This window comes from Rhodnius prolixus, unplaced genomic scaffold (assembly GCF_049639745.1).
Source record: "Rhodnius prolixus isolate KJV_2025 unplaced genomic scaffold, Rpr scaffold_7, whole genome shotgun sequence".
Lineage (NCBI taxonomy): Eukaryota > Metazoa > Arthropoda > Insecta > Hemiptera > Reduviidae > Rhodnius > Rhodnius prolixus.
The window spans coordinates 2,963,995-2,981,728 of NW_027411582.1; the positions used below are offsets into that span (position 1 = coordinate 2,963,995).

Consider the following 17,734-nt stretch of genomic DNA (forward strand, 5'->3'; position numbering starts at 1 on the left):
TCACACGACTTCCTTATACTAAAATTTCCGCTTTGAGTGAGCATTTCCCCTTTATAACTATAAATGTTTTTGGCAACAACCCAGATTAATCTATTTCGAGAAAAAAGTTGCTGAAAATGAGCAAAAGCGGCATTTTCAAAAGTTGTTCTAGTTCTTGTTGTTGTTACCTTTTGATTTTCATGAATTCGATTCGGAATTTTATGTAGATCTTCTTCGTGGTGGTCTCGACGCTGTACATCGAATGGGAAAGAATTTAGCCCTATAAATAAAGGGCCCCCCTCTAAAACTATTATTATTTTTTTTTTAAAAAGATTTAAAGCGCATCAATATCTATGGTTATTGGCGCCCAGAGCTATTTTCAGTGCACTGCCGCCCCCCTTACAGTGTTCTCTCGTTACCAGACAACACTGTCCATCACCGGACAGTGAGCTGTAAGAAGCTCCTCGAAAGAAAAAAAATCTAAGGACCAGCAACTGGATTCGAACCCACGATCTCCACGACAAACCAAATCTCTATTACGGTACGTTCGACGTGTGTATACTCGTTGTGAAAAAATATAAAATTGCCATTAACTATAAAAACTCGAAATTTTAATAAAATACAAATAAGAATATTATTTGGTGGGGATGTTTCCTTTATCTTACCCACAATAGAACTGCGGTGGGAGCCAGCCAAATGGCCAAGTGGTTGGTACATGTTTGGTCTCCGCATTAGAGATTGGGGGAATTACGCACATAAATAGAAGCTCTCAAAACCCTTGTGCAACCGTTTTTACTTTTTAGATAGAGGTTCAGAGCATGATTTCATTTTGCACAGAATTCAATAGCTCTTTTCTCTTCCTTGTAAAAGCTCTTGCGTCCTCCCTAGTTAACTATGTGCAATGCATACTTGAAGCGGTGCAAGATTTTTTGAATGAGCACAGAATGCTTCTGGTAATCTGTAAGCCTCAGAGATTGCAGAAAAAGTCGCTTGCAGTGACTATTATGACGTTGTAAACGTTCTTGGTTGTTTTTGCCCTGCGTTTGACGTGTATACCACGTCTTGGTCTGATTTTAATTCCGCACACTGCGGGGGAGGTTTTTTTTAAAACTAAATTCCACCGTTTAACTCTGGTTAAAGGACTATTATTACTAATATTTCTATAACGCTTAGCCCGATTTTGATAACATTTAGCACGAAAAAGTGGTTAAAGCTTCCCTACGTGACTATAAAGTGCCATTACGCTCTTACACCTACTAAAGGGAAGTATTGCAATCGTTTCAAATTATCAACACGTGAACCGATTTTCATGAATGAAGTGTCATTACCAAAAAATTTAATCAAAATAAATTCATTTACGAGAAAAAAAAATTAAGAGAACATTTGAACTCGTAACAATTAATAATGTTACAAAATGGTACTGTAGCAAAGAGCTCTAGAACTGGTTCAATGATTAGTTCAGTCGGTTAAGGTTGGTGTTCCAAGAGCACTAGAGCTGGTTCTACCTCCACCACCACCGCCGACGGACTGGAACTGCCAGGGTGAACGCGCTAACGGTTTGCCGACTGGAACACCTACCAACGACCTTGCCAGAGAAAGGTGCTCAGACACGAACATGAATTTACATTCAGATCGTTCGTTCTTTTCGCTTTTTTTTTTTTTTATTTCCGCCAACGATTTCCGTTTCTCTTCAGCTTGAAGATTCCTTTTATTGTATTGTTGGGTGACCACTCACATGACTTCCTCTTACTGCTGTTCTCAAGGGTTTCTAACTTACACATTCCGAACATTCAGATCGTATTTAGCTTGTAAAAATCGTACATTATACTGAAACGTAACCTTACAGAGTGGCCTACCCCAAATCAATACGAAGTTTACGTAGAAAATCCTGGGAGTCATTTCCGGGAAAATCCATGGAGCAAAGAGGTATCTCCGGTTTGGGGAATTTTCTTCATTAATCAATACAAATACATCTCTCCTTATCAGTACACAAGAGATGGGACAGTTTAAGGGGAATTCATTCATCCTGCATCCCCCCCCCCCCAACACCTAAAAGTATCCTTACTCGAATTGTCCAGGGAAATTATTTCAAATACAAGTTGTATAATTCGTTTGTTCCAAGAAAATCGCAGCAGCCATTTTCAAGAAAAAAATCTAAAAATAAAATGACACTTCCGGTAGAGAGAGGGAAGGGATTAGCTATGAGGTTAGCATACTGGACTCCCACGCGGAGGTCCCGGGTTCGAATCCAGCAGCTGACCCTTAGATTTTCTCTTCCTAGGAGCTTCTTACAGCTCACTGTCCGGTGATGGACAGTGTTGTCTGTAACGAGAGAACACTGTCCGGAGGCCGGCAGTGCACTGGAAAAAGCTCCGGGCGCTAATGACCTCAGCTGTTGACGCGCCAAAAAAAAAAAAACAAAAAACCTTCCGGTAGAGCGGTAGTTTTTAGTGTGGCCTTGTTCAAACACTGGGTACATACAGACAAACCCACTAGTACCAATAGCACCAATGTGTACAGTCGGGGATACAGGGGGACCTCAAAAAAGGGATATATTCCCGTTGAAAACGTAAAATGGAAAAAAATCTTCCCCGTAAACAATGCCTCCTCTTCCGGTTAGAATAAGGAGGAAGAGTAAAATTTGAGAAGCAAATTTTATGTTTATTTCCGGGTATTTTCCATCCAAAATAAGGAATATATTTTGGGAGATCCAATTGATCGATATTAATTTTTGTTTTTAATTTTATAAATCGAATCGATCTGGAAATCAATTAATTTCAATGTATCGATGTAGGAGCTTTTTTTTTTTTTTTTAACGATAAAAAGCTTTTTCAACTGAAAATATAAACAATTTTCTTCCAGCTTCTTGAGATGTTTATCAAAATGTTTATCGAATTTTGAATAAATGAAAACGTTATACATGAAAACGTTATACATGAAAACGTTATAAAAGAAAACATTATACATGAAAACGTCATACGTGAAAACGCTAAACATGAAAACGTTATACTTGAAAACGCTATAAAAGAAAACATTATACGTGAAAACGCTAAACATGAAAACGTTATACATGAAAACGCTATAAAAGAAAACATTATACATGAAAACGCTAAACATGAAAACGTTATACATGAAAACGCTATACATGAAAACGTTATACATGAAAACGTTATACATGTAAACGATCTTTTGCAAATGATTTTTTTTTTGTCATTATTTAGCTGCATACGTAGCTAAATATTTTTAGCTATTCCATCATCATAAACAGCTTGACGTCAGAAATATTCAGCTATGTCCTGTGTATCCAATAATTATTGTAGCTATTTCAATTCATTTAATAAAACAAAAAATTTTGTTCCACCCCCCAAAAAAATTGAAAAATTAATTTATTGCTAGCCAAATTTTCGTTCTCAAAATACGTCGTCAATTTGATTTGGCAGGAAGTGTTTAGTTTTAGTAGTTTGTCTGTCTGTCTGTCTATAGTTTCACTAAATAATTGAAAAATATAGTTTTGATTGTCAGCTGATATGAAATTATTAGTTAATATGTTCGGCTTGAACGCTTAATACTGGTGGCCAGTAGTATTAACAGAGCACAGAGTATGTCACTAGCATTTCCGGTATGTCCTGAGTATAATACTCGAAGTACCATTTATACACGTGTATAGTGGCATCACGTATATCAAGTGGGGGCTTTCATGCAGATTATTCAATATTAAATTTGTTCCTCTTGCTTCACAATAAAAAAATAGAAATCGATGTATCGATTTTTTTGGGGGGGGGTGGCTTTAAAATATTATTCCTACTATACCAGGTACCATTTAAAAGGAAGTGGTAGGCAGTTTATTTAGTAAAGGTGGGGCAGATCACGTCTTTAAGGTAAATGTGCGGATCAGTTCATGGTCATCACAGAGCTAAAACTTCTACATCCGTCTCACTCACTCGCACTAGTTCTATCGCTCTGTCTTTGTCCATGCCTTAATATATAAATACGCCGGATCCAAGTTATGTTAGTTCGTCAGATATTAGTTATACGAAAAGGTACAGTCCTAACTAACAGGAGGTCCAACATGCAGTCTGTGGTGAGTTTTCTCGTGAAAATACTTCTGTTTTCTTTTTTGATTTAGTGATGTTTTCCTACTTCAGAAATAATTTTTCTTTTAACGATTTTCCTTCAGTTTTCTTTTAAGGAAATGATTTTTTTGAGTTTTCTTTTTTCCCGAAAATAGTTCCATATCTATATTCATTGGAAACAGTCTTACAGAAGTGACCTTTCACCTAAAGTACAATTTCGATGTAACATACAGCCTTATTAACTGCATTTGAAGTTCGTATACGAGCTCGTATAAGTAAAATTCCCAAATTTGAAAAGATTCAATCTTCTTTGTCGGAATTGCCCCTTCATTAGCGTAGACGCTTAAGCGATTTAAGCATTGTGCATTGCTTTTATTTAAAACAGTTTATCCAAGAAGCTTTATTTAAGCGAACTTCTTAGGTCACCTCTAAAGTGTTAGTTAAGTATACCTGTACGGTTCTAACATCCTCACATTATTAGCTGGAAAGCTCCCTAAACTAAATTACGAATTGTAAGAATATCAGTGTATATCCGGAAGTGTTGCGTCTATAATAGCAAAATTTGCTTGTTCACGTTTCCTGTAATATAGGGTTTCATTTGTACTTGAAATATAACGTGAGGCCTACCGCTTTGGTTTGAAATTGTATTTTAAGGAATACGGACTTTGATGACATCCTGAGGGAGCTATGGCAACACGCACCTGTCAATAATAGTTTTTATTTTAGTGGATAGTAATGAAATTATACTCAACTACTTAGACTATCTTAGGCATTAGTTTTCAAGAAAAAGAAGTAATTTGTCTTAAGGCAATTTTTGGGAACCTGAAAATCGATCCTCTTAAATTCTGTTTAAGTTCAATTTAATGTGAATTCGGGACTCTCTTTGTGGTAGAGGTTGGAATTTTCTTATTCTATCAGCTTCTTTGCTCTCTGATCTCGCTTTTTTTTGTGCCTCTCTCCGTTACTTATGTCCTTAACTTTAAAGAGATTTTCAAGAATATTAATTTCTAATGTTTCTTTCAGATCTGTTTATTCGCTTGCGTCGCCTTCGTCTCAGCTGGAGGTTTGGTCGGAGTCCATGATGATGGACAATGGCGCCCATGGTTGGACGGTTCCATCCACGGTGCTTCCCCCGGCCTTGCCACTGCCGCTCTTGGCGCCGCTGATGTTGGCGTTGTAGGACATGGAGTGGTTGCTAGCCGTGCTGTGGTCGCTGCCCCAGCTGTTGTCGCTGCCCCAGCTGTTGTTGCTGCCCCAGCCGCTGCTGTTGTCGCCGCCCCCGCTGTAGTTGCTAGGCACGGTCTTGTCGCCGGACACGGTCTCGTCGCTGGACACGGTCTTGTCGCCGGACACGGTCTTGTCGCTGGACACGGTCTCGTCGCTGGACACGGTCTCCTCGGCGGACACTATCTCGCCAAGAGATCTTTGGGAGCCTTGGCTTATGGACACGGTGTAGTCAACCCAAACGCTTTGAACGTACCTTTGGACACTGTACATGTTGCCGCCGCCAAAAACGCTCAACTTGTCCAACAAGCTGTTGAAGGTGCCAGGAACACACTTGGAGGTGGTGTACCACTTGTTCTGCCAGCTGATACCCACGAAGTTGCCGTAGGCAAAGTTGCCCACGCTGTAGCCCATGAAACCCAGAAAGCTGCTGTCGCCAGCCATCTTGGCCATGTTGGTGTTGCCGCTGCTTATGCTGCCCCAGCTGCTGCTGCTGTAGTCGCCCCAGCCGCCGTTGCCGCTCCCGTAGTCGCCCCAGCTGTTGCCGCCTATGCTGCCCCAGCTGTTGCCGCCTATGCTGCCCCAGCTGTTGCCGCCTATGCTGCCCCAGCTGTTGCCGCCTACGCTGCCCCAGCTGTAGTAGCTCACCGTGTAGTCCCAGCTACCGCACTCACCCATAATACCCAGGTTGTAGCTTCCGCTGTCCCAGCTGCCGTTGTCGGACATGGTCTTCTTGGACATGGAGTCGCCTATGGACATGGTCTCGCCCACGGTCATGGTTACCTTGCCAGACATTGGTAAATCACAGATTTAGTCAAAAGAACATCCTAATTTAATTAATATCGCGCCAAGTATTTTTTTTTTTAATTTAAATTAATTTTTATTGTTTTTGCAATAAAATAAGGAGGTTATGAAAATCTCTATTAAAAAATACCTTTTTTTCTTTCATTATTTGGAAAAACCCCAATTTTCCCAAATTCACCTACTTCAGCCTTTGGAAAAACAACAGACAGTGAACCAATATAATTAATCCTAAGCTTCTCAGAAATAGCAACTGGCCAAACACCCAACTTTCTTAGACCACTGAGAATTAGACTTCAACTTCTTATAGTTGTAGGTAGACGTAGACTATAGTGGCTAGAAGTCAAATAAGTCCACAGCCACCAAAACTCAAAAATGTAAAAGGTAATTGATCGGTAGTGTTTTTATTTACAAAATTACAAAATACAAACCAAAATTTATATACTCAAATAGGCAATGGACATTTGTCCGTCTGCCAAGTTAACCTTATAGAACCAACTGAAAATATTTACTTCTAATTTTCTTTTCATTAATTAATTAAATAATAATTACACTTTTTTATTACAACAAAGAAAATAATTAAAAAAAAAAATGACGTAGGGTGAAGGGACCAGTAATTGACTGGGCACCAGTAATTGACATACCAGATATAAACTGGTATTATAAGGGATATGAGCCGTTTTTAGTGGTGATTCTTTCAATTTCGTTATTGAGAAGCCTTTAGGCAGCAGTTCCAGAAAAATATTAATTATTGGAAGGTTCCTTGGTATCAGTGGAAGGTTATTTGTGTTAAAAGTTCAAAATCAAGGAAAAAACAAGCCGTTGCTAAGGAGGATTGATAAGAAAATAATTTTCCTTTTTTCTTATTTTTCGTTTATTTGTTCATATATTCGTGTGGTTATCAATGTTCTGTTATAATTAGTATCACTTGTAGATTTCATTTATGTAGTTTTTTTTTTAATTATAAGAAGCATTGAGCATTAAAATGGGGCTGTCAATCACTGGTCCTTGAAACGGCAATCTGCCCAGTAATTGACATGTATGTCAATTACTAGTCCTACAGCTTTTTTGTTTGAGACCAGTGATTGACTTCCTGGGAAAATGATAAGATGGGTTGGTAAATTTTATTATAATTAAAAATTCAATACATTGTAAAATAAAATCATTGATAAAAATCGGCAACATAAAATAAATAGTAAAACTTCCAACAAAATATGTTTAAATTAATGAATTAGCAAATGTACGCCTTATTTCAAGAGGGCATGCAGAATGATTATCCTGTTGAGATCAGCAATGTATGAACAACAAACTGGAATAGTCGAGATCGCCGAACAGTTTCACGAGGCCAACGTGACTGATAAAAACGACGCCCACTTATCGGAGTTTGAAAATCTCTCATTCTCCCTCAGTTTTGGGTCCTTGCCACATGCCAAAGAAGAAAGGGAGGAAATGGCTGAACCATAGAATTCCATCAAATAAAACGGCCAGGGGAAAAATGAAGCTCCCTCAAGAGAAGTACCAGGTGCGAAATTAAACATAAGTGGAGAAGTTGGTGACTGTGATGTTACACATTACTTACTTTTTAATCTAGTTTTTTTTTTTCATTGATGTTTCATTTATTTATTACTGTTGTAAGTGCGAATGCTTACAACCTGAGGCGGGACGCGATTAACGTGCACACAGTGTATATATAAATTAGCCCAAGAGGTAACTCAGTAATAATAAACAATCAAATACTGTTTAGATGCAGAAAATAAGAATGAATTACATTCAGATAGTTTGGTTTCGAAGCAAATGACACTGGCAGCACAGATTGTGGAAAATATTAGCGAAGCGCTCCAAAAGAAGGGAAGCGTAGGAGAAATTTTGTTCACTAGAAAGCGAACCCAAGGACGCGTAGATGCCATCAGTAGCAACGTTATAGGCGGAATGGATTAAACAAGGATGTGACCACATAGTCTAATCGGAAGTAGAGAGTTTGGTAAAGTGAGAACCAAAAAAAAATTCCCAAAAAGAGGTTTAAGTAACAAAATATTTAGCGGAAACTAAAGGATAAGAGAGCGGAAGAGTTGAGAGAAAGAGATAAAAGCGAGCCGACAGACATTGTGTACGATCTAACATGTATGTTAGCTAATATCTCCTTGGCACTATTGAAAGTAAGGGCTGTTATTCAAATTACCTGTCTTGGCTTGGGGAACTTAATTAAAACTGTCCAGTAGGACAGTTGTGTAAGGGTTGGTCGTCAAAAACTGCATAAAATAGCGTAATGTTGAAAAATATTAGATTATTTAGGTTTGCCTATTTAAAAACTGATTAATTATGAATTAAGACCGATTTTTGTTATAAATCCAATTGAAAAAGTGATTTAGGTGATTTATTTAGATTTAAAAGTGATTTTGAATGCATATCTTATGTCGTTTCATGAATATATTTGTATGTCAATTACTGGTCCCACCCCATGTCAAACACTGGTTCCACCGAAAATTCGGTATGTCAATTACTGGGTCATTGACATATTTTCAAAAAAAATCATTTTTGGTTGACATAAAGATCGAATTTACTGCTTTTAAAATATTAATAAAATAAAATACATCCTACTGGAGCGGTACAATTTTACAACCTACACCTGGAGCCAAAATAACGGAAGTTATTCTACCTTAAACTCGAATTTTTTCTTAAGCAGTCAATTACTGGTCCCTTCACCCTACTTAAATAGTAAAATAATTAGGGCGGGGTTTAAGGTTCAAAATGTATGATAAATAAAACACAAACAAGAATAAAATATATAGAATTAAACAATTGATAAATAAAATTAAAATTATCCATTATATTGTGCGATCAGGAAAGCACTGTAAATGGAAGCGGTCTGTACGAATGTACACACACACACACACACACACATACACACACACATATATGAGGCTAACTCCTCTCCCTTTCAATGTACATCGACGAGACCCCCCAAAAAGCAAATCTACATAAAATTCCGAATCGAATGACACCTCATTCATGAAAATCGGTTCACGCGTTTAAGCGCAACGTTGTTTACAACAAAGGTAACAAGAACAACAACAAGAAGAAGAAGAAGAAGAAAAACAAGAACAAGAACATTTTCTGAAAAAGCCGTTTTTGCTCATTTTCGGCCACTTTTTTCCTCGAAATCTATCAGATCTGTGTTGTTGCAAAACATTACAGTTATAAAGGAGGATTTGCCCTATATTTTAAAGAAAATTTGGGAATTTTATCTTTTATAGAAAAAGAGAAAAAAAAATTGTCAAAGTTGGGTGTTTTTCAACGTTACGCTTTTTCTGGTGCAGTTTTTGATGATCAACCCTTATACAACTGTCCTACTGGACACAGTTTCAATATAAAGGGTACCAATCGCCCTAAATGGAAATAAAGCTACTGCTGAGTTCCGGCAAACTTCAAAAATTTTTACGCAACATAATCAATTTTGTGTTAATATTATATTTTTTAGCAAAGCTCATGGTAAAGTAAACAGTAAAGTAGTAAAGTAATTGCCTATTTTTTAAGGCGAGCTTTACGTCCAACTACCAACTAGGTGTCGTGGACGGAGGCGACTAGCAAACATACTTTACTATAAATTCCTCATATTAAACATTAAATAAAATACAAGACCTAGAGATAGGGAATCGAACCCACTAAACCAACAATACATCTTAGCTTTGCGGGTCTAGCTTATAACCTCCTAACATACTTTACTGTAAATTTCTCATATTAACCATTAAATAAAATGCAAGGCCATGAGACCGGGAATCGAACCCACTAAACCAACAATACATCTTAGCTTTGCGGGTCTAGCCTTTAACCGCCTAACATACTTTACTATAAATTCCTCATATTAAACATTAAATAAAATCCAAGACCTAGAGATAGGGAATCGAACCCACTAAACCAACAATACATTTTTAGCGTTGCGGGTCTAGCCTATAACCGCCTGACATACTTTACTGTAAATTTCTCATATTAACCATTAAATAAAATGCAAGGCCATGAGACCGGGAATCGAACCCACTAAACCAACAATACATTTTTAGCGTTGCGGGTCTAGCCTATAACCGCCTGACATACTTTACTGTAAATTTCTCATATTAACCAGTAAATAAAATCCAAGACCTAGAGATAGGGAATCGAACCCACTAACCAACAATACATCTTAGCTTTGCGGGTCTAGCCTATAACCTCCTAACATACTTTACTGTAAATTTCTCATATTAACCATTAAATAAAATCCAAGGCCTAAAGACCAGGGGAATCGAACCCACTAAACCAACAATACATCTTAGCTTTGCGGGTCTAGCCTATAACTGCCTAACATGCTTCATTATAAATTTCTCATATTAACCATTAAATAAAATCCAAGGCCTAAAGACCAGGGGAATCGAACACACTAAACCAACAATACATCTTAGCTTTGCGGGTCTAGCCTATAACCGCTCGGCTACCTAGCAAAGTTCATAGAATATGTTCATTTTATTCTGTAGAATATATAAGAAATCGCACTTGTGAACGTGTAGCCTAAATTTTACGACAAAGAAAACAAATATCTTTTTAAGCAGAACTGATAAGCTTATGCTTCAGTAGTTAGTTTGGTAAGTTTAATAAGTTCATTAGTAATGTTTGTCCCCCCCCCCCAGAAAATCGCCTGAAATCTATTCAGGAAAAGTATCACTTCCACTCCACTGATTTTCACCAAAAAAAATCTAGAAATTGACGTAGATTTTTTAACTTCCTTTTACATACTCTTAAAGGTGGTAATGTTGCTCGCTATACTTGAATAAAACTTTGGAGCAGAGCTAGCTTAAGCTAATCATTGCCTTTGTTGCGGTACTGAGCAAGAGTGAGTCAGTAATGCTTTGAATGTAGGATGTATTCGTGAATCTTGAGCAGCGAGATCTTTGAGATGATCAGCTGACTTAACTGCAGAGCAAGGTGTGGAATCCTAGGTTAGCCTCGGGTTTGAGTTTATTGCAAGATTATTGCAAGATTGTAACTTTTTGGTAACTCCTCTGATTACGTACTAAGTGGATATGTAGAGTATGTAGGCCTGGAGTCACTCTTTGAGAATATCTGGAAAAAGTACATGGAATATCCGCTCAGTGAAGTGGTACATCCGGTGGAGAGATTTAGATGGCTACATTGCTCCAAGGGTCCCTTAGTAGGGGCGCAATGAGTTTCAGTGGTTAAACAACCGACAGACAAACACTCATAGCCCTTATGGATTTTTTTTTTAATGGTTTCAGGAGGCCAAAAAACGGATACTTCAATAAAAGGACAAACGTACCGGAAGAACTCAAAATCGAATTACTACACGTGTTACGTACACGTGTACAGAACCTTCTCTTTGTTATTCAGTTCAAATTAATGGTTTAAAAAAAGTTAAACAGGAAGGAAGAATTTACACTTAAATTTCGAAATTTGATTTATTGGTTCCTGTGAGGAATGAGTTATGGCTTAATTTTAAGCTCCTATTAATTAAAAAAAAATGACTAAATAATAGAAAGGGGAAGGACTCAAGGCTAAGTGATCCTTTAAGGACTCCCCCAAAACAAGTTTAAACAGGTTTCAATAAAATGGAAACCTCCCTGGAGGTTACCGTGCCGACCAAATGGATACAGTCCTCCATTAACTAGGTTAATTAAATATTCATGAATGAAGTGAAATATCCGCCCAATTCAAATTAAAACAAAAAAATCATTGCGCACAACCGAATAGAGGTTTGTTGCGCCCAACCGCTGACCCAGGTGCCCTAAGGAAACCCAAGGAGGACCTAGTGCAGGATATCCAGGCCTGGATGTCAACAAATCCCTGCCCACCAAGTACTCTTAAAGAGTCATTTTGAAACTGTCTCGCCTTCAAATTGTAAAGAATCTGAGAAAGTATATTACACGATATTGGTAAACAACCCAGGCTGTGTCAGGGAGCACGAAGTAGAGTCGATAGTCAGGTGTACACTTTCTCCTAACCAAGAAGTATTCGTTCTAAGAGCACTCCGCTAATTTTGAACTAAATCTGTCTACTTGAAGTAATAGTTTGAGTAGTGAGTCTGTCAGTCTTTAGTTAGTTATAGCTCCAAAAGTAATCTTCCTAAATTAGTGAAATCCAGTACTCTGCACTATTTTGGTGGGTACTAGAACTGCACTAAGTTTGAACTAAATCTGTCTCCTGGAAGTTATAGTTCGTACAGTGAGTCTGTCAGTCTTTAGTTATAACTCCAAATGTTATCTGCCTAAATTAATGAAATCCAGTACTCTGCACTATTTTGGTGGGTACTAGAACTGCACTAAGTTTGAACTAAATCAGTCTCCTGGAAGTTATAGTTCGTATAGAGAGTCTGTCAGTCTTTAGTTATACGAGTAGCTCCAAAAGTAATCTTCCTAAATTAGTGAAATCCAGTATTCAGCACTATTATAGTGGGTACTAGAACTGCACTAAATTTGAACTAAATCAGTCTACTGGAAGTGATAGTTTGAGTACTGAGTCTGTCAGTCTTTAGTTAGTTATAGCTCCGAAAGTAATCGACCTATATCCATAAAATTCAGTAGTCTGCACTATTTTAGTGGGTACTAGAACTGCACTAAGTTTGAACTAAATCAGTTTACTGGAAGTTGAGTAGTGAGTCTGTCAGTCTTTAGTTAGTTATAGCTCCAAAAGTAATCGACCAATATCAATAATATTCAGTATTCAGCACTATTTTAGTGGGTACTAGAACTGCACTAAATTTGAACTAAATCAGTCTACTGGAAGTGATAGTTTGAGTAGTGAGTCTGTCAGTCTTTAGTTAGTTTTAGCTCCGAAAGTAATCGACCAATATCCATAAAATTCAGTAGTCTGCACTATTTTAGTGGGTACTAGAACTGCACTAAGTTTGAACTAAATCAGTCTCCTGGAAGTGATAGTTCGTGTAGTGAGTCTGTCAGTCTGTAGACAATACGTATAATTCGATCTGTACTGTAGGCCATGTTCGCACCGAATGCCGCTTTCGATATTAAGATTACGCCAATCTGTCAGCTTCCTGGTAACTGTGCTTGAACTCTGTTCAGAAACAACTTTCAATTAAACTGCCTCTTATTTTTTTGCTGCTCAGTGCCACACCCAGTAGATAATTCTACACCAGGTTCCATTTGTGGTGGAAGTGAGGGGTAAAAAAGTCGTATATTTTTTAGTAGTGGGGGAAGTAGTATTTTGTCGTTTAGTTCAAGGTCATTTCGTGAGAATTAGAAACTGCTATAGATCTTTCTCCTTGGGCTTTTAATATAAATACTCGATGGAACTTATGTCAATTCGTCAGATATTAGTTTAACATTAGAAAAGGTACAGTCCTAAATACAAGGAGGTCCAACATGCAGTCTGTGGTTAGTGAAGTTTTCTCTTTATTTTTATTTTTAAAAAACAAGTTTTCCCAGTGAATTTTCTTTTTTTCTTAATAATCAATCATCAATTGTTTTCAATTTTCCCAAGTTTTCAAGAAAAAAAGTGATTACAGAATTTAATTGAAATGGCAAAGCTTGAAAATTTGTGTAGACGTGTCTTAGTTATCTTAAGCTGTTCTTATCTTAGACCAAGTTCCGGTCAAAGTCCCGAAGGCTTTGCAGGAGTACTCCCAAGTTATCCACCTCAGTATTACTCTGCAGTTTATTACCAGTTAATCTTTTCCCTAAACTGTTTTTTTTAATAATTTTATCGTGCAACTACTTCTTATGACAATAATTACTCTTTCTCTGTGTAGTTGACTGTCTTCTAGGTAATTCCAGTGGCAGCCAAGGACTGCTAAAGTTTCCTTGGCTGCTAATTAGTTTGCTTGAATGTTGTTGAACTGGAGAAAAGTCTCCAGCAATCCATAACAACTATTCTTCATCTTCTGGATTACTGCTGAAGTCTTGCATCAGGACTATGCTATTACTTAGATTATTCTTTTCTTTTCCTTTGGTTGCTCAAGAGAGATGAGATAATCTCTCAGACCCTTTAGGGGTTCATTGAAACGCTGTTCTCCAACAGTTGTTACTACAACGAGGAAGGAAAACCAAGTTTAGGCCAGTGTTAACATGTTAATTTCATTATGTTTTTTTTTTTTTTGCTTTGCAGATCTGTTTATTCGCTTGCATCGCTTTCGTCTCAGCTGGAGGTTTGGTCGGAGTCCATGATGATGGACAATGGCGCCCATGGTTGGACGGTTCCTTCCACGGTGTTTCCCCCGGCCTTGCCACTGCCGCTCTTGGCGCCGCTGATGTTGGCGTTGTAGGACATGGACTGGTTGCCGGTCGTGCTCTGGTCGGCGCACCAGCCGTTGTCGCTGGACACGGTCTTCTCGCTGGTAACGGTCTCGTCGCTGGACACGGTCTCGTCGCTGGACATGGTCTCGTCGCTGGACACGGTCTTGTCGCCGGACATGGACTCCTCGGAGGACACTATCTTGCCAAGAGATCTTTGGGAGCCCTAGCTTTGGGTCATGGTCATGGATTAGCCTACGCCGCCCCAGCTGTAGTAGCTCACCGTGTTGTCCCAGCTACCGCACTCACCCATGATACCCAGGTTGTAGCTTCCACCGTTCCAGCTGCCGTTGTCGGACATGGTCTTCTCGGCCATGGACTCGCCTATGGACATGGACTCGCCTATGGACATGGTCTCGCCTACGGTCATGGTCTCGCCTACGGCCACGGTTACGGATATGGCCATGGTCTTCTTGCCAGACATTGGTAGATTGCAGATTTAGTCAAATAAACATCCTAAATTATTAATATCTCACCATATTATCCTTTTTTTTATTTGTAATATTTTTGTAAGATGAGTTTTTATATTTTGCAATAAATGAAGGAGATTATGGGAATCTCGAAAAAGAAACCGAATCATATGTTATTATTTAGAAAACCAGGTTCCTAATAATACTTATTTTTGTATCACCAAATCGCCAGCTGATAAGTGGTTTAATCCTAACGTATTCATGGCATTCATGCCCATTGATTAGTTATTTAAAATTAAAGCATGGAAACCAAGTGAAACTATTAGATCAATAAAAGCTTCAGAAAACTTGAAAGCAATCAAGCACATTGCTGCTGGAAACCGCTGGAAACCTAAAAGTTGATTGTACCATCAAAACAATCAGCTGATAATACCCGCACGACTCTCTCTTCCTGTAAATTACGTCATCAAAGTTTCTCGAAACTTACTATTGGTTCTAAAAAAGAAGAAGATAGTTTACTTGAATCTTCAGTCCTGGATAACTAGAACCAATGTAACTCTCTTATCCATCGTCACACTAGGATCTTGTAAGGATGGTTCCATGAACTAAAAGGGGGTCTAATACTGGAGTAATGCGCCCCTCCAGTACGCCATTTTAGGTATTTTTAGGTTCTAATATCTCTACTGTAGATCCAAACTTCCGCTTAGGAAGAAAGATCAGCACACCGGAAGTGCTAGAGCATTGTGTCTTCCAATTTTCTCTAAAATTTCTTAACATTTGACAAAAGGAAGTTATTTCAACGAGCAGGGGGGTAATACTATTTTCTGAAACACATTTTTGGACCTACAAAGCGGTTACTTCCGGTGGAAATCCAGATATATCGAAAAATTGGCCGGAACTCAGTTGAAATTAATGAATAAATAAAATAAAAGTGGCTGTGGTATTCCAGGTTTTGCTGTGGAAGCCCAAACTAGTTCTTCCTCAGTCTCAAGTCTGTTCTCTGTTTCTACTTCCGTTTCTCAGGACAGCGTTTTTTTTTTCTTCATTATGTACATCTCAGTTCTTCTATTATATCCTAATACATCAATCTTCACCTGTACTGACACATCACAATCAACTCGCATCTTTGCAGCATCACGGGAACAATGGCTGAAAAAAAATTGACGATCAAAGATGCCAGAATTTCCACTCTTAGCAGCACTACTTCCACTTCCGTTTCGTCAGACTGCACTTCCTGGTGCCGTCATTGTGACATCGACTAACTACTGGGAATCAGCTGGTGGAACTAATGCCTAAGGTTGCCTCAATCTCACAGTATGTCACATGATGATCTTGCATTTTTAGTTTTTTTGCACAGCATCAATGTTTTCTGACACAAACAACTGATCTTGGACGACCTTCACGACTTTCGTCGGTGACCGATGGACGACCACGATTGAATTCGTTATACCAGCGTTTCACAGTGGCAAAGGATCGGGGGCTTTATCGCCAAAAGTGGAAGTAAGTTGATCGATGCACTCCTGTCTTGATAATACACGTCGAAAATCGTAATAAATCATTGTACGAAAATTTTCACGAGTTAATTCCCATTTTTCTCGCTGAGACACAGTTTTTCAAGTGACTGTGTAAACCACACAAATCGCGCTCAAATAACAAAACGTTCTGAAGAAGGTTATGGTCAAAAATGTCGAAACTTTCAAGTGGAAACATTCAGATAGCATGACAACACTCAGTGTTGCCTTTGGCTCAAAATATAAGTAGTGCCCCTCGTACAAGTCTTAAACGCTACAACTTGCTAGCTCGAGTACTTTAAGGACGACCAAAACACTGACTAAAACGCACTGTTGACACCAATTTGGACTTGATGACTTGAAGTAAGGGAGTCAGCCTAGCATTTCAATATCGTCTCCAATGATTTCAGTCCCAAATTTCATCGCCGAATTATTAGCGCACCGTATTACGTCACCAATCGCGTCATCAATAATGATCTTGTCGTACCATTCATCAAGACTTCGTTTCATTCTGATCACTCTAATCCAACTGTCATCTCTTGCTCTACGCAACAATCCTATTCGATGATGAAAAGCGGAACTGACCTCGCCATTTTTTCGACGATCGAAGTCGAGTAATTAAATGATACTTCTAGAGATTTACCACTAGGTGTTTATAATGTTTCCCTCACGTTTATAATGTCAGCTGATTCACTCTGCAGTTCTAAATTTCAATTTGAATTAAAAAAATGTTTTATATCAAAATATTATTGAATATATGCAATATTTTCTGTTTAAAGCCAATTATTTACCACATCATATGTTCCAATTGAAACGGCTGATCTGAATTCTAATGTGATGTAGATTGCATAGTGTTAAGGCTTTAAAGGAATATTCTAAAATCTAAAATTTATGCTAAATACGTGATAAGGGTGTTTCATTTCAGTATTAAATAAAGAAAAATTGTTTTCGTAAATTCAACATGTTAAATTATTATGGAATCGATAGTTTCATCGCCGGAAGTATTGGGTTTTGAGATCGATTCCTTTTAAGTTGCCAAAGAAGTGGTTAAATGGTATGAAACACAAAATAAGATTATCGAACTTTGAAATTTGCATAACGCAGTCAGCCAATAACCTAGAAAATTAATATCCCTAAACCGGAAATAACATTTTACAGAGCATTAAATTTCTTTTTATTTTTAATATTTTCTCGAAAAAAAACTTGGCATATTTCATTGTTAGCCTTCCGCTATATGCATTTCCGGTAAAAAATACGCACGATTGCAATACATTCTCTCAGAAGTAGGGTAAGAAAAGTGCAAATCAATAAATCTTAATTAAATTAACAAAGAAAATGGTTACAATAACTGTAATAAAACAAATAAATAATAATTTGTAAATATCGATTGTAATTTACGTCATATAGTACAGTTTTAAATTCTTTACATTCATAGTGTTAGTTCT

The 17,734-nt window shown here is 37.8% G+C and overlaps 1 protein-coding gene across 1 annotated transcript; it reads left to right on the forward strand.

The window, feature by feature from the left end:
* Positions 1-3,901: 3,901 nt before the first annotated feature.
* LOC141446566 (uncharacterized) lies at positions 3,902-14,920 on the forward strand. Its single transcript, XM_074113108.1, has 3 exons — positions 3,902-4,060; positions 5,076-6,074; positions 14,184-14,920. Exons 1-3 carry the CDS (start codon positions 3,986-3,988, stop codon positions 14,796-14,798), a joined length of 1,689 nt encoding a protein of 562 aa, XP_073969209.1. The 5' UTR covers positions 3,902-3,985; the 3' UTR covers positions 14,799-14,920.
* The last annotated feature ends 2,814 nt before the right edge of the window (positions 14,921-17,734 follow it).